This window comes from Cyprinodon tularosa, unplaced genomic scaffold (genome assembly GCF_016077235.1).
Source record: "Cyprinodon tularosa strain WSP-4 unplaced genomic scaffold, ASM1607723v1 ctg372, whole genome shotgun sequence".
In the NCBI taxonomy this organism is placed as follows: domain Eukaryota; kingdom Metazoa; phylum Chordata; class Actinopteri; order Cyprinodontiformes; family Cyprinodontidae; genus Cyprinodon; species Cyprinodon tularosa.
This window is the reverse complement of record NW_024039088.1, coordinates 678,901-702,352: the sequence shown is the minus strand read 5'-3', so window position 1 is coordinate 702,352 and position 23,452 is coordinate 678,901. Positions and strand designations below refer to the sequence as shown.

Here is a 23,452-nt window from a genome sequence, read left to right as displayed (position 1 = left end):
GATATTTTCAAACAATGCATGAGTAAACATTAAAATTACAGTACATAGTGAAATATGTGATTGGGGTACAAAAGGCATTTGATTTAACTATCATTTTGCCTGAAATATGCATCAATAATTTGCATCACCCTGCAATAAATTAAACAGTTAAATCAAACTTTCAACAATAATGCATAATGCTGCCATAATGCAGAGCAGTTCGCAAAAAAGAGAAAAGGGGAGATTGAATATTGTTAGAATTTTATCTATGTTTGCAAAGACATTCATAATTTATTTTCTCTTGTATTCTCTCTGCAGAAAACATGCTCTAGGAAACCATAAAACTTTATGACATGACTGCATATTTAGCCTCTGACTGAGTCCTAAAACTTAAAATACTGCTTGCCTTAGTAATATTGTAATAAAGTATATTTATATTTGAAGAATAATAAAAAAATGAAAAAAATCTAAAGTATATTCTCATCAGAACTCTATAGTGAAATCTACAGCCAATCTGTGTCTAGTTGTGAAACGTTACTAGAACACACTGAAACCACATACAGTTTAAATATGATTATTCTATTAATAGTAATAGTTCTATGTCTAAAATGTGTATCAAACATTATACTGTACAAACATAAACATGCTTATTTTAAAATCATCATGGAGGATCTAGGATGGTGGTGGGCCTGCTTCTCTTCCAACGGCTCTAGGAAGGTATTTTTGTTGTGCACGGGTTATAAAGTACCAGTATATTTTGGGAAGCAAAAAATAAAAAATAAAAAAACAAACATTGCAAATTATTTTACTTTCTGCATGCTCCAAACTTCTGAAATGAAACAAGAAAAATACGTGATACTGTCCCATTGGAAGAAAAAAGGTTGTACAAAGTATATACAGCAGAAGTGCCGACAAGTATGGTTCATTTGGTCAATTATGTATTTATATTTTTTTTATGTGAAAGGTATGAAATTATAAGAAGTTGAAGCAATAGCAGATTTTCCAATAGCCATCAAGAAAACTGATAAATGCTTGGAGGTAAACAGAATAAAACAAACAAAAAGACAAAAATATATATGTAAGGTAGTTTGGCAGCTTTTCAGCAGATGACTTTGTGCAGAACTTTAATCTTAGATAGCCATTGAAATTTAAGATATATGTACAAAAAAGTAAGGGACCCAAGAAAAACAGTCCCCAGGGAGTTTGTCTCTTAGCTACCCTCAGAACATTTAAATCTTCAAGTAAAGCCCACACTGCTGGTTGCTGTATTAAATGCTTACAAGTAGGTTAATGTGCTCATATTTGCAAATTTGAAAACATCACAGGATCTACTTTAACTACCCTTCACTGACTAATACTTACTACTTTTTAAATAAACAGGTGAAATAGGCACTGAATATATTTGGTGCAAAGCCCTTGCAAATGGATTCCAATGTGATTCAGTCACAATAATTAGAATTACTAAAGGTGACTTTGAAATAAGCGGGAGAGTAATGACGGTTAGAATTAACATAAGCCAACATAAGTTGCATCTCCTCTCTTTGATCTAAGCTTGTAATGTGAAAAAGTTCCTCCCTCTTTTGATAAATCTGCAAAGTAATTCCCAAAGTGGTGGAAGTCACCTGTGACAGGAGCAGGTGTATTTTATGAACAACAATTTATCTGCTGCAGTTTTGGCTCATGCATTTCTTTACAACATATGGGCAATGTAAAAGGCAAGTCAAAACACCCTGCATCCAATAAAATGAAATATGTTTTTAGAGGTTTCGGTGCCCAAGTATGGCAGGCTATAGTAAATTATCTCATTTGGTGGAGGGGTGTAAATGCTCTGAGGGTACTCTGTATCAAGCTGAAGAATGAAAAATCTGAGCTCATTTTCTGAGAACATTTAAAGATAATCCCCAAACCAACTACCCCCACCACCACCAAAAAAAAAAAAATACAGAAAGAAATGACCTGCCAAGAAGAACTTCTGAGGATTGCTAAATGAACTAATGCAGATAAAGAGTTAATGAGAGAAATAGCTGTCTGTGTGCTCACCCTTGGTCATAATTATAGTAGTCTTGTGTGTAGTAGTCTTGGCCTGGTTCGATGCCTGACTCCATTGAGAGCTCCTGTGTTTCAGTAATACACACAGAGAAATTACTCAGCAATCCTATGCAGGAAGATAGGAGCAGCACAGTGAAGAGTAAGTTCACAATTGAAAGACTGCAATTCCGATAAATTAGGGGAAACAGGGAGTTACTACCTCTGGTCTCAGTAGAGATGGCCTTAGCAGTTGTTGCTGCCAAAGGTTTTCCAAAGAAAGGTTAAGGTATTGAAAGTGGGAGGTAGATAGAAAAGACATAAACACAGAAATAATACAGAAGTACTAATAGAAAGACAGACAGTACTTTTCAGCTGTGTTTTTATTAACAGACTTGTTTTCTAAACCCCTTAGGATAAAGGTGGAAATAGAAAAAAAGTAAGGAGGAAGAAAAGGAAAGGTGCAAACTCAAATATAGGATAGGAAATTGAAAAGAAATTAACATCTTGACTACACGACTCTTATTCTGATAAAAAAATATTCTATCCAAGTAACAAAAATAATACATATTACACATTTTGAATCTAGACTTTTAACTGGGTTTTCAGTTATCTTTATACAATCAAAAATCCTTTACACTCTGTAAAACAAGAAGCCTTATTTCACACTCAAAAAACTATGGCACAAGACAATTAAATTACAAGTACTACTTTAAATTAATTTTTTAAATAAAAAAAAATCTGGTAACAAGATCATTACATGAATTGCATGGAGTAACATTAGGATTCAGTTTATACCTTAAGTATCATGATAACAAATTCCTTACCTGTCTGCCAGGAGCACGCCTCCTAAGCAGTGCGGAAAAAAAGAAAATAATACATATGAGTATTGGGTGAACACAACATTTAAGTACTTTAAATATATTAAATTCTAAATCTAAATTGCTAGTTTATTAGGACAGAAGTTGCAACTTAACTTACTGTGCATTTTCATCTGTTTCATGAGTGTTGCAGACATTGTTCAGTATTCAAAAGGTTGCAAAGATATGCTGAGATAAGCTTTTTAAAAAACTCACTATCTCAATTTAAAAGGGAGACAAAGAAAGCTTCAGAGAATGAAAAAAACAAAGCAGTAAGAACATTGTAAAAGGAGAGCCAGTGTTTCAAATAGTCCAACTGGGAAAAGCTGCAAGCAGACATAACAGAGACCGTGTCATAAGATTATTTGTGCTCAGAGATACTAGTTTTTAGTTTCATATCATATTCCCATAGGCAAAAACAATAGATATCATGGACTCTGTCTTATATCACAAACAAAACCTGTTATTATTTTAAGTTGATCTTAAATAACGAATGAGACAATAAACTATAATTATATTTTAGATACTTTTGAGAACAAGAGCTCATCTGCAGTGACATTAAAAAAGACATTGAGAAATAGCGAACAAATGAGTAAATCTATAAAAGCCTACAAGTTCACAATCACAACAATGCAACTTGTCTGGACCCATAAATAATGATCAATTTCATGCTCTTGGATATATGGCCAAGCAATGATGTGAGATTCCACAGGAGAGCTGTAATCTATTATGGGTAGGGGCCATGGGGCTGGGCGCAGCCATACGCCACACCTTCCAGGCACTGCTGATGATGGGAATGGGATCTGATTGATGACCTGTTCGCTTGGCTGCTACCCGTTGCTGTCTCATGCTACATCAAGAAAAAATAACCCCATGAAAAGCCTTAGGAAGTCTGCACAAAAAGAGACTTGGTGGAAGACGAGTAATAAAGAAGTGAGTAGAAAGAGAGCAGAAAAAAGGACCCTAGAAGCCAATTTAAGAGAGTAAATCTGAAATTAGTATGGGATTATACTGTGCTGTAGTATGACATAGTATTTGGGCTATACTGAGACAATTTTGTTTATATTACAAGAACAAAGTCATATTACAAGAAGAATGTAATAAAGTCATTAAAATTAAAAGAATAATGTGGTTTTATAAAAATTTTTGTGAAATTAAAAGCATTAAAATATGATACTATGAGAATAATGTTGAAACATTGTATAACAGAAATAAAGTCATATTGTTAGGAAGACAAAGCTAGTATAGCCAAGCATTTTAAGGTGAAGACTTCTTTCTTGTGAGTTCCCATAACTTACAACGTAAGTTACATAAGTTCCCAGAACATCAATTGCTCCCTTTTTTATTTTTGTAATATTAGAACTTGATTCTCATAATATCACTGCTTTATTTTTTAAGTATTACAGCTTTATTCTTTAATGCTGCAAATTTAATCTTAACAACCTGAACTTCTGTTTTATAATAAAAAAATGATATTTCTTTATGGCCCTAATATGCCTGCGTACTATAGCCTTCACAAATGGCAGTAAATAATAATAAATTTAGTTAGTTTCTAGTTTGCTTCTTTTTAAAAGTACAAACTGAGAAAATTTCGGTTCATTCTTTTAAATATTGATTTCATTATTTCTTACTTAATTAAAACAAATCTCAAAATGTTAATCAACACCTAAATATTCATATAACTGAACACTCTTATAAAGAAAACAAAAGAAAAAAAAATCCAACATTTGCAAACAGGTAGCTTTTGCATTTAAAGTAAACATTTTTATAAGTAGAAATGGTATATATGACTATATGTAGTAGCCCAATTTTAAAGCAAATAACAAAAATGTTTGAAACACATAGACAAAAGAGATTACCTAGCAGAGTTTCTATATCTGTTGAAACAATTAAAGCCATATGCAACCATCAAACAGCACCAAAAAGGATACTGATTCTGGAAATGTGCAATCACCAGCCTGAACCATTAATGCGAAGCAGGATCGATCCATGCTGTCACCGTGTTTATGCCAAGTTCTTACCCTCCCATCTGTACACGGCAGCCAAAAAGGAGACTCACATACAATGCAATGTCTATCAAGTCTGTAAATAGTGTGTGATTTCTGGAATAATTTCAGCCTCAGTTCCTGTTTTTGTCTGATAAAAGAGGCAATGTGTCTGGTCTTCTGCTGCTGTAGCAGCTCTGTTTCAATATTTACAATGTATCACAATGTTCTGGATAGTTCGCTTCTACCAAGTTTTTATTTGAACTACTATTGTCTATCATCTTGAAGCACCCCCCCATTGCATACTTTATTTGGACCATACTCTTTAAATTTCAGGAATGTTTCGGATAAATATTCCTGAAAATCCACTATGTGAATGAATGATTAGCCTTTTGGGTAAACGAAAAATTCTAAAGGTTTGCCTAATATGGTCCCTTGGAGTTTAAATATAAATACTTATCACCCCTCCAAGGTTATGTTTTCACCTAGCGTGGTTTATCTGTCTGTTTTCAAAATAATCAAAAAGGTTACAGAAAGATTTTGACGACATTTTCAGAGAATGATTATATTGTTATTGGTATTCTATAGTTATTTATTTAGGTTTAATGACTGGGCCCTGACCGAAATTTGGGCCAAGTCTGCCTTGGCGGTGTTGTGTAGGTCGGGTCAGCCTCCCGGGTTTTTTGATATACAGTACAGACCAAAAGTTTGGACACACCTTCTTGTTCAAAGAGTTTTGAATGAGATGTAGTGATGTCACCAGAACGTACTGATTGTTTTCTATTAAATTGACCATTGTATTTTTGATAAAGTTTTTTTTTTTCTCATTCGTATTGTTGTTGTTATTATTACTTTTATATATTTAGGACTTTAGTTGAGCTAGAAGTAATTGCTTAGTTTTAGAGTATTTATTTTTCAAAACTGTTAAAAACACACACACACACAAAAAAAATAAAATGTATGATCATTTTGTGAAAAATCATATGTTTAGTATTTCTGACCTGGTTGATATTGATATATAAAATACATGATAGCATGTTAACATGAGGTTTCTTGTCACACAAAATGCAACTTCGATTAACCATTTTTTTAAGTAAAATTTGAAGAATGTTAAACATAATCAAATAGGACCAAAAGGAAAAGGGATAAAAGGGGATTTAAATACAGAATATTAAAATACTATCTATTGCTGTTCACCTCACTTTTGGTTTGACAGACATAGCATGTGAGGCGATAGCCCCTTAAAAAAAGAGATGACCCCATATAGTGAGCACAGAATACAGAATTAGCCAGCCTGTGCTTTTTCCATCAGGGGTAACATGTAATGAATCAAAAATTATGTTTTTCTGCATGTGAGGTATGCTAAGTCTATTTGCCTTGGGGCATTGCAGATGAAACTAAAACAAAACAAAAAAGTGGATAAAAATAAAGGACAGAAGGAAGCTGATTACAATAAAACAAAAAGAGAAAAAGGAATTGACAAAAATACAACTGGATAAAAACTGTTCAAAGAATTTGGTAGTGTCTGTTGGAAATAGAAAACAAAGATTTAAAAGAAGAGGTCAATGATTTAAGATCATTATGAAGCCAACTGTGAGGAGAGTAAATGGTAAGTAAATGAGAGAAGGTTGGGGGCAGAGGGAAGCACTTGTTGACAGTTCCAAAGGCAATGGCCTTGAATAACAATCGATAAGCTCTCTAATTACCCTTTTTCATTAAGCTAACATCATAGTTGCTACTTTTTCAAGCTGAGAGCATGGGATCTCTAAGGGAATGTGCAAAGAGCACTTCTTTTCACACAAGAAGATGTATTACCACATTGTTTGTGTATCTTGTCTAGAATTCTTACCCCTGAGACACCCCTTATTTCAGATTTCCACATCTTTGCATTTTAAAGTCACTCATCCCTGTATGTATTTTGAAGCAGCTGCAGATAATTATGTACTCCAAGCGCCTTTAGGGACAAGACTGCATCTTGTACCAAATATATGATGTGTATACCGAATATATGAGCTATATTACAGCTCGGCATATCTTTAGGGTAACTGGTATTAAATTAATGAAATAAATATTCTAAAGTTTAAAAAAATCTCAGTTTATATAAGCATAATAATGCCAAATAGAGGCCTGAATAATATAGAGCATTGTAATAAAGAAAGCTTTCAACAGATGAATCTCTTTGAACACTTTTGTTATAATTAAAGTATTAAAGCATACTATACAGGCAGTGTAACAATTTTTTGAAGTTTTCTTGGCAAGTTGCTAAAAGTTGCACACAAAAATTAAGTAGAAAACCTTTTCCTATAAAAAACTGTCACAATTAATTTAAATCTTAAAAAAAACATGAATTGGATACTGCACATAATGAACAGTAGAAACAACAAGAAAAGACAGGCATAGAGATGCAGACATGAAATGATGTTATGGAAATAACAAAAGTCAGAAAACTGTGGACTGAGAAAAGTTCTGTTCAACAGGTTCTGCAGATTCGGGTCTGTTTGTGTCCAACTGGCTTGACGTCTGAAACTTTGCTCCATTTTCAGCACAGCTGGAACTTGTTGAATCACTTTGAATCTCACAGCTCGGGTCAATCTGTTTTGGCGAGTTCTGCTCATCACCTGGATCAGCACTCTGCCATCTGTAAGCACCATCCGATTCCTCACTTGCTTGTGGCATCTTGTTAAACTTGGGCACCTTGCTGTTCTTGTCTACTTGGCTGTAAAGGTTGGCAACAGATCGTTCAATGTCCGCCAGATTCTGGATGTTCTTAAGGATCCCTTTTAACTCCTTTTTTCCAACATCCTTTTCTGCTGAGGTAAGAGGAGGGGGAAGTTTTCGTTTTGAGACAGGACGAAGAGAGGATAACGGCGGTAAAGCTGTTGGAACAAACTGGATAACAGGCTGGGGCTGATTGCTAGCAGGTGAGGGAGGAGGAAGTGGTGGCGGAGGTGGGGGAGCAACTGGTTTTCTAAATGGAGGAGAAGAGGGACGGATACTCTGAGGTGTATCAAAGTGGGGAGGGGAATGTGAATTGGAGGGGGGAGATGGTGGCGGAGATGTGAGAGGGGATGGTGGTCGAGAATGCTGAGGAGGAAGAGGTGGTGGATTGTTTGGTGGATCTGGTATGATTTCAACAGTGATCTGACAGGGCTGCACTGTCATGTAGCTGGAGATGCCAGAGCTGAACTTTCTCAGAATGGGTGGAGTTGGTCTCTGGTTGGATGGGGACCATGAATCATTTGTCTGTGTGATGACAAAGTTTGGGGGCTCATCTCTGCCCACACTCATGGGGCTGTGAGGTATGTCCATGATGGAAAGTAAAGTTTCTGAGGTCAGCTCTAGCGTGTCATCACTGTCCATATCTCTGACAAGGATAGAAGAAAGGGAACCGATAGAGTCTCTGTTTCGCTTATTTTCTTGAAAAACCTGCTGCTCAAACTGCCTGGCCTGCTCACGGACTGATAACTTAGACTCTGTGCTGTCACCCAGGTATGGTGTATCCAAACCCTGGGGATTCTGCTGGTCTCTTTTGCTTGCTTGAAAAAGCTGCTGCTCCCACTCATTTCTGTCAATAAGGCCTTGCCTTCTCAACACATTGTAGTCATGCAGCCCTCCGTGAATGCGAGCAGGCATTGACCAGGCACACCCTGACCCTGGTGAATTGGAGGGAGAAAACGCAAACAGCTTTTCATTTCGATTCTCCTGTCTTGCAAAGACAACAGGACTGCCCAGGGCGCTGCTGTCATCATACACAGGGTTATGCGTTATGAGTGGGTTGCCATCAGACAGGTAAGTTATGTTGCTCTCTGATTTGGGCAGGTCGACGAGCAGCGTGCCGTTACTATAGGCTGCAATGGTGCGACAGTTGAAGGTGCTAAGAATCCTCTGATGTTTGGCTTCCTCAGTGGCAGACTTTTTAGCCCTATCCCAGCAGAGGGTGGAGGTGAAAAGAAAGATAACTTAAAAGAGGTAAAGGACAATGGTTTAGGGGTGAGGAAGCAAAGAAAGGATGATAGGAAATAATAATGCAGTGCTATACAACCTAAGCTTAATTGTATTGTGACAGATTTTAAAAGCAAATTGTCCTATTATTTTACACTGGAAAACTTATGCTACCGTAAATATTTTTAGTATACTTCCAAAGAATGCATGAATCATACACAGTACTCTACAAATATATCCACACCCCTTGACTTTGTTGTTCATTTTGTGCAACCTTCAATGCATTTTATTTAGATTTTATGATTGATCATAAAATGTTATCCATGACTTATTACACTTGAGATATAGATGTTACTGAGTAAAAATAGAGATCAAATGTAATAAAAAAGCAAACTCCAAAAAGGCTAGTAATCCATTGGCTCGGTTAGCCTGTCAATCAGCCTGTTGTTATCTTAGCGAAAACATTTCTTTTATTTGTAAACTGTAAACTCCCTTGTTTGTGGTGGAAACCTTAAGAATATGATCAGGGCCGTAACGAGGATTTTGAAATACAGAGGTCAAATATTGTGATAAATCTTACTTGACAAAAAAACATCCTAATATAGTGACTGTTTAAAATATATTTTGGAAACATAAATAAGAGGGTTAAATCACAAGCCCATCAAGGAGGTGAATATGAACATGTTTATTATAACAATTCTAAAGTTCACAAAATTAGAGTATTTAAGTGAGTGAGTGTTATTATTATTATCATCATTATACTATATTATCATTGTTGTGGTTATTAATATTGAATTATTATTACTACTATAATTATTGTCACCATCATCACCATTAATGTGCATGGCCCACTAAATTAATCAAATGACTTGCAATAATATATCACATTGTGAACTTTATTTATTCCTTTTAATAAATGAGAATGCATGCTGATCTTTACGCCACTAATTTAAAGCATGTAGGATCTTAAAAGAATTGGAATCAAGAATTGATACTAACCAGAACTGAAACAAGCAATCTGAATTAATTAGTTAAACTGTCCTTCATTGAGTTATATTTTACATTGCTTTAAATCTGATTTCTTTTCACTTCTGCAAGGCAGCAACCATTGTACAGGAGAGATCTGGTGCTGTGAGATGTCAGTAACCTGGCATTCTTCAGCAACTTCTTGCTATTCTTTGTTACAGGCCAAATCATCAAACTATAACTTGTCAACCTAACTAAGCTATTATCTCTGCGGCTTCTCCAGAGTTACCAAAAGCGCCTTGCCTGCTTCTCTGTTTAATTTTCTCCTTGCCCCCTGGCTGATGAATAAAACAGTGCTCTGTGAGATTTTCAAAGCACAGGTTCTTTTTTTTCCCCAAAATGCTACTTTTAACTTGCTCTTTGTTCTCCATGAGGCTTTTTGTTCACTGTTGTTCGTAAACAAAACTCTTTTATAAAAAATTGATGAACTGGGGTTAAAAGACACTAAGGTGAACTGTATTTACTAATTAGGGAAGCTCTGGAGTCCCTTGGTTGCACTGGAATTTGATGGGGATGTAATTGAGAATGTTGCATAAAATAAATGCATGCTGCACTTTTGCCATTCCATAAAATACATCAGAGTTTGCGATTATGACTTTAGAAGATGTAAAAATGTTCAAGGGGGTAGGTATACTTGATAGTCACTGTGTTTCACAATTAATCTCATACTGCTTTTATTTTTAAATACATTTATAAAGTGCACCATGTTTTGATGACTTAAAAAAAGGAGGCAATGCTAAGACTCAAACATAGTGGGGTTTGCTTGAAATAGCTAATGAAGCACAGAGCCATATATATGCATTTGTATAATCTGTCACAAGACAGGGGTGTATAAAAATAAGGGAAACAACAAAAAACAGGACAGTAGTTTAATTGGCTGGGAGAGAGGATGCATATCTTCAAAAGTACACTACATCTAAAAAGGGCAGTTTGCTTTTCTCAACAGATAAATAATAAAACAGTAAGTCTAAAAAAAAACAGCTAAAATTCACAAAACCTACCCTTGAAAGTACCACTCCTTCACAAAGCTCATTTAACTCTGGCATAAAAGCATTTGGTGTTAACTGAAGAAGCCTAGTATTAAGATAACCTCTGCACCAAAACAGATTTTTATTTTCTTCAACATGCATATCTTCAGCCAAAGCTATAGGCGAGAGTAGAGACGGGGGAGCTGCTGTTAAGTGGTAATTACTCACAGTATTCATATTCATAGAGCTCACATGGGAGGATTACTTACTGCAGTCTGAATCCAGAGAGACAAGAAATGATGAGAATACAAAAACAGACAGATGGTAAGAAGACGAAAACACAAATGTGAGAGTTGTTGATGATGAAATGGCAGTTATAAAGGAAATGTGGAAGAATATAGCACATCTCTGCATAGCCCCAATCTATAGTGAGATTTGGTTGACAAAGACCTACAGTAAATAAAGGATAGGACAGTTGTTTTGAAATCTTATTATGAAAAAAGCAACAAAGAAAAAGCAATTTCTGAAACGCGTCTCCATGTTGACTGTTGAAAACCTCTAATCAAAGAAGCAGTTTCATTACCGCCAGAAAATTTTAATTGTGCAATACAATTATTATAAAAGCGGGCAAACATTTCAACTCAGACAGGAAATATTAAATCCATTTTACTCTAGTATTTCATAGAACTGTGGGAAATTCAATTTTGCTGATGGCATAGTACTCTGGAAGTATTTAAAGTGTTGTGTGTATTAATCAAAATGAGGTCTATAGCAATTTATGACTTTAGAAACTTACCTTAAGAGAGTGTTTTGCATAAACAGCATAAAATGCATAAACAGTCATATTAGAAATACTTTCATAAGGTGTTTTCTTTTATGTCCACATTCTTTTACATACGGTGTAGCTGTATGTATCAAGTTTATAACTCGCAAAAGAAGATGGACAGCAGGAGTTCTGTAAGCATGAGGCAAATCTTATTGTGTCATATATTTCTGATCGACATCTAAAATAAGCAATGACATTATTCTGGAGTATGCACCAATACTAAAAATCTAAAATTGCTGTTGCAGAAAGCTAGAAGATGGAGCCAAGAAAAAAAAAAAATAGAAGCCTTCATTTTAGAGCAACTTCCCTGATCTAAACCTCAGCAGAGGTAAACCTGCACAGTTAGATAAAGTACCTTCACACCACTGCAGTTGGTGGGATGTGTGGGATAAAAGACAGACACCAGAGGGACATAACTCACATGCTGCTGTCACCTAGTTCTTCATAGAGGTTAGCAGTGGGGGCAGCGGCTGGAGCTGCTTTCCCTCCTGGTGGTAAAGCCATCTGGATCCTGGCAGTTTTGGCACACTCTGCTTGCCGCCTACACAAAGTGTTTACATTTACACAAATCATTATAAGTGACTCAAGATGCCATGGGAAATATGAGGACATAAGCTGACACAATGAAAAAGCAAACAAACAATCTAATTATTTTTCTCCAAATTTTACAAAATTAAGATCGAATTTTTGTAAGTTTAGTGAAGATAGGTAAAACTTTTTGTTTTTAAGGCCATGAGGAAATTTTGGACCAATGTGTATTATACAGCATAAATTAACTTGGTAATAACAAGTATAATTCTTCTTTTTAAGAAGAAAAAAAAAACAAAGACAACAAACAAACAAAAAGAAATAGCATTTGCCCTTGGGAAAAACATAAGTCTATATAAAAGCGTTAAACATGTGGTCAGTTAAAAGTCAAATTTCTTATAACAATTACTTTACCCAAAAGCTACTGCATTTCCATCTTTTTGCTGTTAAATATGACTTGATGTGTCAATCCACAATGGGGTGGAAAACCTTTTTACGATTTTCCAAGCCTTGATTAAGTTTCACCAAAAAAAGATTGCTTAGTGGAAATTTTCATTTTAAGAACACAACTCCCAAAAAATTCTAGAATGCTTTGGATCACAAAAAAGCAACATTGATAAACTAATTCTTGACCTTCTAGTAGAAAATCTTGTCCATACTAATATATACGGAGAAGATTAGTATAAATAATGTGCCAAATCAGCTGTTTCCAACAGAATAAGCACATGTGGTTTGTTGGATTCAGCTTAATTTTTTTATTTGAGTATGACTGTATTTTACACACCAGAGGAGATGTTCCGCAAAATTACCCATTCGGCCTCTAATCCACAAGTTGAGTCAGTGCTGCTGTGTATCATGTCAGCAACATTACAGAATGGTGGCATTAATGGGCAAACCATTTTGGTTGTGACACAGGGACAAATATAAACGGGAATGCAAAAGGCAGATAAATAAATTACTTACTCTTTGAACCTGTTGAAAGGTTTGATGATGCAGAAAAAAGAAGATAAAAAAAAATAGGACACAGAAAGACAAAAATACAGTTAATATATAGAATTATAAATCTGCTTTCAAAATAATGAACATAAAGGTGTGATGTATAACATATCCCAAGATTTCAAATTAAAAACAAGACAAAAAAGTCAACAAATAAAATACATTTAACGAACTGTTATTTTTATTCATAAACCAGTAGCTTTCCCTGTTAGACTTCAGGGCTCCCAGCTGATGCTCACTGTTTGAGGTGAAGCTTAAATGCTTCATACTGCTTATTAACAACAAAATTCAATTATTCCACATGAGTGAGCAAATTGATGTTGCAAGTGTTATTGTTGTTTCCAGATCTATGCAACATCAAATTAGGTTGACAAACATCAATGAGAAAATTACATTGTGATGTGATAACCTACAAAGTGCCATCTGCTATGACAGTTTGCCTTTCAGCTCTAATGCCACCATCAACAGCTTTCAAATACATTCTCTGCGTTCATTTGAAGGTGGACAACCAATCCAGCCATCTGCCCTGAAGAGCATTTGCCAGATGCAAACCTCTAAAGCATATCAGCTGATACACAGAGAAAAAAAAATACATATACATATACATATATATATATATATATGCTTTACAAAAATAAGTCTGTTCTTCAGTGGTGTGAATGTTGTTTTATAGAAAATCAAGAAAACTTCATGCAATAACATATTTCAGCACCACTAAGAAAAACATGGACCCTAAAAAAATGGGAGCAGCGACTGTTTTGTGTAAAGTTGATTAAGTAGTGGAAAGATGCGCCGAGACAGTAACAATTGTCTGTAGATGTTTGTCACAAATGGGTGTTAATTAATCAGCTTTCACAGAGCATGAGCAGCAGATTAGCCCAGCAGAGTGTGCAGTCAGCATGTCTGATGAGAAGTTCATAATCAGAGAGAGCAAAAGAGCTTGAGGTAGAATTGATGCAAAAGGTGCTTCCCCTTTATTATCACTTCTCAAGATATCTTTCAGTAAAGTTTTCCTTTTTTTTTTCTTTGATTTTCTCCATCAGCCTAAAGGCTGTAGAGTGTAAAATAAAAAGTTTAAAGTGCATTATAAATATTTGGGTTACCTACACTAGGCAACCCTTTGGCTAATAGTTCAAAATAGTATCTGTTAACATAGTTAAATGCCTGCGCTGTAATAAATGTCCTACTTGAATTCCTAAAAGACTGTTAATAACTAATAATTCAGTATTCATATTAGTAGTTGTAGCTAGAGAATAGGACACTAACTGTTTGTAGGTAACCATGACAATTAGGATGGCAGGAATGCAGCACAGGATGATGATAATGGCCAGGGCCAGCAGTGCTCCCTCTGTATAGCCCACGGCCTGAGCAGCCTTCTTCACGCTGGCCACGACATCAGGCGAGCGGATCTCAAGGATACGGCCACCCTCACCCAGATATGGTTGGAACTCTTTATTGATCTCCAAGACATTTCCATCAAGAAACCTGTTATTTACAATAAAGGGAAAACAAGATAATCATTTTTTTCAACATCATGAAATTGACAGTTAAAAATAAACAATATATTTCATAAAAGAGGGAATCTCTCTTTGTCTGTGTATATTCAAGTTTAATTGGCAATTAGTTTTGATTGGGATTTTTCCAGCTCTTCTTCCATCTTGGAAACATTACTTAAAAAAATAACTTATAATGCAGTGTTCTGGTTTTGTAATGGATTGTCCCCTGTATTTTTTGGGAATACTGAGGCAACGGGAGCATCGAGAATAAATGGCTCAGCGCCTGTTCAGGCTTGCAACTATAACTCAGCCTATAGCCTTTGACTTCAGCAAGCCCTTCCCGTTTTGGAACGCTATTACTGAATCATTGCTTTGGGTCTTTCCTTTGTCTGTGATCAATCAATTAATGCCGAACACCTGCTTACATCCAATACTAGTAAAATTTCAAACCAGGTTAACAGAATCCTAAAGCAAAGGAGAAGAAATGTTTTCTTTGACTTTAAAATAATCTATTACAAACATTAAAAATGAATAAAAACATTTAGATAAGCTGAATTTTACAACCAGAGTAATTGTTATTATTGGTGGTAAATTAGCATCATCATTGCACCATGAATGGCCTGTACTAATAAAGAACTTCAAGCCAGAGGACTCGAAATCGCTTTACACTACATTCGATCATTCACCCATTCAATTACACATTAACACACTGATGGTGGCAAGCTAGATAGCCATAGCCACCCTTGGTCACAATGACAGAACCTAGGCTGACACAAACAGACGTCACCAGGTTACAGGATGAACTCCTTCATAATATTAACCTGCTGAAGTACCTACGTACAACATCATGGCTTTAAAAAATTCTGTATTAAAAGATGCATGCATTACACCATGTCTAATAACAGTCATTTCTGTTTGTTTTTCCACAATACATAAACTGTAAATGAGATTATTAAATGGTCTGGGGCTATGTATCCACCAAAAAGCTGAAATGGTTATGAGGGCTGCATTTAAGGTAGGAGAGGGACATGCCGTCGTTAAAAACAACAACAACAACAACAAAACTGCGCTGTCTCTCTCCTTGAGAGGATCTCCTTCTAGGATGCTTATCAGTGGCAGTGTGGTTCAAACGTGTCTTTTCAGCTGTGCGTTTCTTTTGTGACTCACTTTTACAATGTTGCCCTACATCTTGCTGCCCTTGTATCAAATTGAAAAATAACTTGGGTAAACTTCACAAAAAGCTCTCGGAATATCATCTGTCACTGACCTCACCTAGTTGCAAACCACTCCACAGTCTTTGTTGAGGCTGAGTTTTTTTTTTCATCAACCATAGTTTCCATTGTATTTTGTACAAAATCTCCTTTTGCAATTTAGTTTTAAGAGTATCGTGTTCAGCTTAGAACAGGAGATGATTCTCTTTACCATATTCCCTTTTTAACAGAGATTGTATATTGTGCAGGATAATCAAAGTTGTTATAAAGAACAACTAGGTAGAGGAGGGAATCAAAATATCTAAAATTTCACGAGAGATTTTTGTCATTTAAAGTTGCAAAAGGTCAACAAAGACTGAAGTCAAAACACACAGCACACCAAGGGAAAATAGTCTTTAGTATGGACAAAATGCTTTACCCAAAGTCTTGTAATAAAATTCACCAACTCACTTGAAGAGCTCCTGTCGGGAAATGGCCCTGTTTGTTAATGGGTCAATGGCATACACCATTAGGTCTGACTTAGAATAGTCCTCTAGCTCAAACCCATCACCATGCCGACGTGGCCCAATCGACTCAACGATCACCTTGGCTCCGGGAATCTGGTCCTGAACATGTCGTTCCAGAATTCTTAAAGCAAAAAAGAAAAAGAAAAACTTTATGAACAGAGGTAACACATTTCTGCCAATGGAATAAATGTATATATTCATACTTTTTAAAAACATCCAGCAAAAAATCTGGTTTAATATTAAAACAATATAGTCTTTTACAGCAATATGGCAGCCTAATCCTAAGTAGTTCACATTAGAAATGGTTGTGTGAAGAAAAAGCTATTTTCCTCTAAACATTGGCAAAATGAGGCTTTGATAATCTTTCTCAGGGAGAGAGAAGTCCAAAACTTAAAATGCAACTGAGCGATAAAATGCGTCACCCCTGTATTTCCCTGTTTTGTTGGGAATTTGGAACATCTAACTTAAATGCTGCTTTAACACCTAATCAGTTAATACCCCCGATACAAGCTATTAATACCCATGTTTTCTAAGCTAATAAAAAGTATTAATTGTTTGAAAAAGGCTACAGTAAGTGTTTCAAAAACAAATGATAACACCTTTTGATTTTCGGAGGTGCTAAATATACGACAAGAGGCACGGAAAGAATTCACATTAACAGCATTAACCTCTTGGACACTAGGCCTGTTTTCGAGAAATATGCTTGAAAATAACATGCCCAAAATGAATTGAATATATCTCAAGAACTACAGAGTTTATTTTAATTGTTTTGGTATCAAAATAAAGGCAAGACCCCAGAGAATATGTTACAGGTCTAAAAACCATCTTGGGGCGAGTGCTGAGGACCCAAATTTGGGTCCTCATGTTATGAAAAGGTTAATTAATTTCTCTTAGAAATAACATCCACTTATTATCTGTATCCCCTGTTACATTTAGAAACATGAATGTAAGGAGAATGCCAATGGGATGAAAAAACATCCACAATCATTTGCTTCTTTGGTGAGAGTTCCAGTGTCAAGCAGAATAGAGGTCAAAAACTGGTGCAGCATGCTTAAGACAGATAAGAAATCATAGACTGGCACAGAGACAACAAAAAAGAAAAAAAGCAGCCATGTGCACACAAATGCAAAGTAACAAATTTGTTCTGCTATACGTGGTGAGGAGCATGTGTTGATTTCCATTCCTTTTGAACCCATTTTATGCCTTAACCCTAAAACAAACCTAAAATTAACCATTACCAATGCATACCTCATCCATAACCCAATTGACACCTTAGCCATAAACCTAACCATTAGCAAAAATACCTTGTGAGAACCAGTAACGTGTCCTCACTTTACAACAACTGGTCTTCATTGTAATGGTGTAATTGGAAAAGCAGTCTTCACAATGATTCCTAAACAAGTATGAAAGCTTAATAAAAAAATATGAGTTTATATGTGTTTTGTTTTAAATTGAAGTAAACAAAAATCTGGAATGTTAGGATTTTATTGTTCTTTATACTATTTTCATCAGCTCTAACAGAAATAAAAGAAGAAAGGAAAGAAGGGAAATAAAACCATCAGAGTCCAGCAATTTGGATATTTGTCGTTGGTGATTAACCTATAGTTAAGAGAGTACTGTATGCAATCTGGCATTGATGGTCTTCCGTAGAACCTCACAATACCAGTCTGAGATTCAAGGATACCAACACCCTGCTCTAGCTAAATGCTTTAAACATTTCCCTAGGAGAACACATTTATAAAGTTAGAAATTATAAGTTTTTAACTGAATTGCTAAAAAAAATTAAGTATCAAATGAAATTACATTATTCAAGATGCCCCTATATGTCTGTTCTATTCCTTACTGCATCATTAGAGCCCTTCTTTAGGTAAATACTTGAGCTGGCAGTTGAAGGTCATCTTTATGGGATTTTCAAGTGTCTTTTTGTCTCTAGAGAAGCCAATTAGTCTTTATCTTCCTGATCCTTGATGTCAGTTTGGTGCATAACCTATTTCTAACAAAGTCACTGGTTCTTCTTGAGTCAATGGCTAGTCACTGCGTAACAGACACAATGTCAAGGGAATACAGGTCTATATCTAGGTTAAACTCATATGAGAAGTTTTCAAGTTGGAAGTTGGACACAAATGATTAAAGGAATTAATGTTGCAAAAAAGAAGCAAAAGATAAAAATTAAAGGTCACGAATAAGTGACTTTTTCATAAAAATTGCACATTACATTAAAGGAGTGGTAAGTATGAAGTTAGATTTATAATTTAATTCAGTTGAGCTCAATTCAGTTCAATTCAACAATTATTTATTAAACCCAATGGGAAATAAAATGTTGTAGTAACTTATGGGAGGAACTGATCTTTCTCAGTGCCACATCTTGCACCCGATCTGAAGAAGCCTTTGACAGAAGGAACTGTTATTGCAGTCTTCTAAAGAGGATGCTCACAGTTGTCAATAATGTTTTTCACTTTATGAAGATTTTTTCTTTGTGAAATCATCACCTTAGGCTTGAGAGAAGTTCCAAGAACACAGCCTGCCTTTTTTAGCTGCTTGTTGAGGTGTTTTTTATTTATTAGCTCTCATGCTGTTACCCTAGTACAGGGGTTGGCAAACCATGGCGCCGGAGCCACATGCGGCTCTTTAGCACCCGCCATGCGGATCCCTGGACCTTTTTTAAAAAATGAATGAAAATTGATTTTTTTTTTTTTTTTAATATGGTGTGCAGGAGGTCAAACCAACATTTATTATGTTTTCCAATGCTGTCAAAATTTGTATAATAAATAAATTCAAACAATAAATAAATACAATTTCTTTCAACGAAAATTTGCATCATAGTCATAGAGATCAGTGCATATAGCCTGCAACAGGTTTTAGCATGGCGCGGTGGCAGGCAAACAAAGCTGCCGGCGTGTCTCGGAACATGGATCCTAAAGGGTGTTAGGTTTATTCTTTTATACAGTACATCATGTGCATTGTTACTTTGTTTGTCAGATTAGACAGAGTAGAAGGCCTTCCTTCACATTGTGGATGTCACGGTGTGTACGGAGGTCATCTAATTGGGACAGCCATCGTGTCTTTAAGAGTACACAGGATATGGGCACATCTTGGAACCGCTCTGATAGGAGAGCTCTGTAACCCTGAAGCATAGAAGCAAGCTGCACGAAGTTCAAGACATGGATGGCGTGTCAGTTTCTGATACGGACAGCTAAGCATCCACATGATGCAACACATAGACTCTTGAGCTATAAGAAGCAGGTGATGACCTTCTTCGGGGCAAAACCTAAACTGTGTGGTGAAGGGCTGTGAAGCGGCTCACGTTGAATTCCACATGGTGAGAGCGTTCACTGCTCCTCCCTCACCTCATGATACTATTTGCCCCAGAATAAACTTTTAATCATAAATGCTTATTATATATTTAAGCCCACGTAGCTGTTTTTTATAGTGAGCTAATACATTTAGAGCCCGTATTGCCATATGAGCCTTATATAAGACTTTCATATTTTTGCAGGTCCAGACAGATTTGTTTTTTGTTGTTTTTGGTCCAATATGGATCTTTGAGCTGTTTAGGTTACTGATCCCTGCCCTAGCGGATAATGGCAGAAGAGATCACATTCTTCACAAATGACTCAGAGAAGATTTGCAGCATCTTGCTGCAAACACAGAGACATTTATAAGTAGTCTGCTCTGTCCATTCTTTTAGATGGCATTACAGCGCTTTTTTGAAATGAGTGTGGGTTTGTTGAAGCAGGTGCTCAAATCTAACTCCATGGCATTAAGCAGTCTTGATAGCTGCTTATTTTCTTGCTCAGGTGGACGAACTGGGGTATATCTAGTGCCTTATTGATGTGGGATATTAGGGCAACAGGTCAATAGTCATTGAGGACTGTTGGCTGTAGAATGTAATTTGGAAGGCAATGTGGAAGGCAAGACGTCTTTCATATTACTGAAACCATCTCCTGGGTCTGGCCAAGGTTTAAGAGCTGTTGTAAAATCCTCCTCCTCTTAGTCGTCGTCTCCCGTTTCATCCAAGAGTGGGTCACCAGTCTCAGCAAAGCCTCCCAGACTTCCCTCCTCCCAGACACCTCCCCCAGCTCATCTTTGAGAATCCCAAGGTTCACCCACGCCACCTGAGAGACATAGTTAACCGGCATCTCCTGGATCATTCTCTAGACCCCCTTCCTGTGGAAAGTTAATTACTTTTTCCCCCAATAAAATACTTAATAGGCTGGAGAGGTGGGTAATATCTAGTTGCATTAATTCAGTTAGATTTACTTAAGAAACATTTTAAAAGACATATCATTTTAGGGAGTATTTTTTGTTGGATTTTATGTTTTACTTTGAAGTATTACTACTCTTACTTGAGTAAAATTTCTGGCTACTCTACCCATTGTTGAGTAACTTCCCTCACTGAAAAGAAAAAGCATGTTTGCAATAAGTTTCCACCAGAGAGAATACACACCTTTGTTTAATATAATTTCCAATATTCTGATACGACTGAATCATGTAAAAATCAGGTGAAAATACAGTAAAAAATGTTAACTTGCCATGGTCACATATTGTAACTAATTTTCCCAAAATTAAAAAGATATTAGCAATTAGCAATCCCTTCAGCTGCACATAGTCTAACATAAAGGTAAAAAAACAACAACAAAAAAACACTAGAATGAAGTTAGGAGAGCTACTCCAACGAGCCACCACCATGAGCCTTTTTAATATAGTATTTTTAAGGTAATTCTGTGCCGTCTAATATATTTATACATCAGCAAACCACTTACAAAATAAGAAAATAAATTATACAAAGCTTGGTATTACCAAAACCTGCTTGCATATTTAGTAAAAAGTGATATTGCAAGTGACATGTCTTACCTAATGAGCTCCTCTTTGTTCTCTTCCACTAAAGTGGGAGGTACCGTGGAGACAACAACCTGCATGTCTAATGCATTGACTACAGAAACCTAAGAGAATGAGTGGAGCACAGAAAAGAGAAAGAAAACAGGAAAAAATGGGACTGTCAGTTAAAAAGACCACAGGAAATCAAGATAAATGGTGATTAGGCGTGTTATTCATGTGTCCCACTGTGAGTTTGGTCGACTCATTTAAATGATTCTTTTGATGCAGCAAGTCAGACCCTCTAATTGCCTGCTTGTATTGGTGCCATGCGGCAAACCGAGCAGGTCTATAATTCTGATGCCACAGTTAAGTGCATAGGCAATGGCCTCTGTGCTCTGAAGCCAAAAGTCCCATGTGGCTCTTGAAAAATTATTTTCCCTTAAAAATTAACGAGTGCCATGGTTATACACTCACTGCTCTCTCATATTGAGGCAATGTCCCAGACCCTCCTTCTGCCTCATTAGAGACTTGTTAGCTAGACATATTTCATGGAAACTAAAAAAGCCTCCCCATAGTCAAGGCAAGAAAAAAAAAAATAAATAAATAAATAAACTAACAAAAACCTAACCTGAATTGGGAAAAGAGCAGAAATAGATCTATAGGTGCAATAACATATCACTATGAAAAAGGCATACATAATGCAAGGCATATTGACATAATATTTTTAGTTCTTTTTTACTGGAAGAAAATTTATTAATAACAGAAGAAATTTAATTGAATAATTAGCAAGTGGCAAAGGCCCAATGTTAAGTGTTTTGTACCTACTGTGAAGTAAAGCAAAGCCATCTCTTAACAAGCTATGACCATAAAACACACAAAACATTTTTAACCAGGGCAAAACATTGTTAACCTCACTAATGATTGGCCTAGTTGTTCTGGAGAATGTTTTGAGCATTTATTGTGAATAGTATTTTTTTTCTGGAACTAGTACTTAAAAGCTTAAAGGAATAGTACACCCAAAACATGATTAGCCTTCATTTTCTACTCACCCCCATGCTGAACAACACTCTGGAGTACTTTTTTGATATCTCAAATGCATCTGGAGATCTGGGAGGCTTCTTGCTGTCTGCTGACATTCAAATAATGGAGGTCTATGGTGACCGAGACAGAAAGGTCCATAAAAGTCCACAAAAACGTTTCAATATTCCTCCATACTGCTCCTCCAATGTATTCCAAGTTTCCTGAGTGGGTAGCATCCAGAATTTACTCGAAACAAAGTCATTTAGAATGTTTTTAGAGCATAAACAGTAGTGTATAGGATTTCCTGAAAGCGCGCACATGCGCGATCACGACGCTACGGAAGCCGGCAGACCAAACCAGCGCATTCAGCTCGGCAAAGAACTCATGCTCTTCCTCAACACTGAAGTCCTCAGACATTTTTCTTTCGTTGTTTCTTTCTTTGCACAGGTAAACGGCACATTTCTTCTTCTACGCTTGCATTATTGGAAGAGCAGACGCTGAATGTGCACTTTCATCTGGTTTGGTCTGCCGGCTTCCGTAGCGTCGTGATCGCGCATGTGCGCGCTTTCAGGAAATCCTATACACTACTGTTTATGCTCTAAAAACATTCTAAATGACTTTGTTTCGAGTAAATTCTGGATGCTACCCACTCAGGACACTTGGAATACATTGGACGACCAGTATGGAGGAATATTGACACGTTTTTTGTGGACTTTTATGGACCTTTCTGTCTCGGGCACCATAGACCTCCATTATTTGAATGTCAGCAGACAGCAAGAAGCCTCCCAGATCTCCAGATGCATTTGAGATATCAAAAAAGTACTCCAGGGTGTTGTTCAGCATGGGGGTGAGTAGAAAATGAAGGCTAATCATGTTTTGGGTGTACTATTCCTTTAAGGAAGCCCATTCTGCATCAACTTACGATGCAAATGCCATTTAAATTCATATGTTGCAAGCAAAACAGTATCATATGGTTAGTTTGTGAGATAAACATAACAACTGCAAAGTTTTATGTTCCATTATCCTAATGAGTCATTGAACAAAAATATATATTCAGATGTGAAGAAGGAAAAAACAAGTAATTCACGCATTCAATGAAAATCAAATGAAAATACTTTAAGAAATGTGTTATAGTGGATTGACTATTAAACTTTGTGGTTAAACTAAATCAAATTTTGCTTAAAATAATAAAGTAACACATTGCAAAAAGTAGAAAAACCACCTTCAGTTAGATGTAAACTGTAAATGTTCCTTTGTTTTGGTCTA

The 23,452-nt window shown here is 36.1% G+C and overlaps 1 protein-coding gene across 10 annotated transcripts in view; it reads right to left on the bottom strand.

Moving 5' to 3' along the window:
- Positions 1-23,452, bottom strand: part of LOC119790846 (protocadherin-15-like) — a 308,278-nt gene that overhangs the window by 5,942 nt on the left and 278,884 nt on the right. For 6 of the 10 annotated variants that reach the window (XM_038296569.1, XM_038296568.1, XM_038296570.1 and 3 more), the window contains 8 exons: positions 21,203-21,291; positions 16,293-16,469; positions 14,402-14,620; positions 13,103-13,111; positions 12,033-12,152; positions 2,832-2,853; positions 2,228-2,263; positions 2,020-2,093 (listed from right to left, as the gene is read on the bottom strand). In XM_038296569.1, coding sequence (XP_038152497.1) covers positions 2,020-2,093; positions 2,228-2,263; positions 2,832-2,853; positions 12,033-12,152; positions 13,103-13,111; positions 14,402-14,620; positions 16,293-16,469; positions 21,203-21,291 — 746 coding nt within the window. Of the gene's footprint in view, positions 1-2,019; positions 2,135-2,227; positions 2,264-2,831; positions 2,854-5,822; positions 8,772-11,054; positions 11,061-12,032; positions 12,153-13,102; positions 13,112-14,401; positions 14,621-16,292; positions 16,470-21,202; positions 21,292-23,452 lie in introns of those variants that run through there. The other 4 variants (XM_038296577.1, XM_038296572.1, XM_038296573.1 and 1 more) reach the window with 4 other exon arrangements.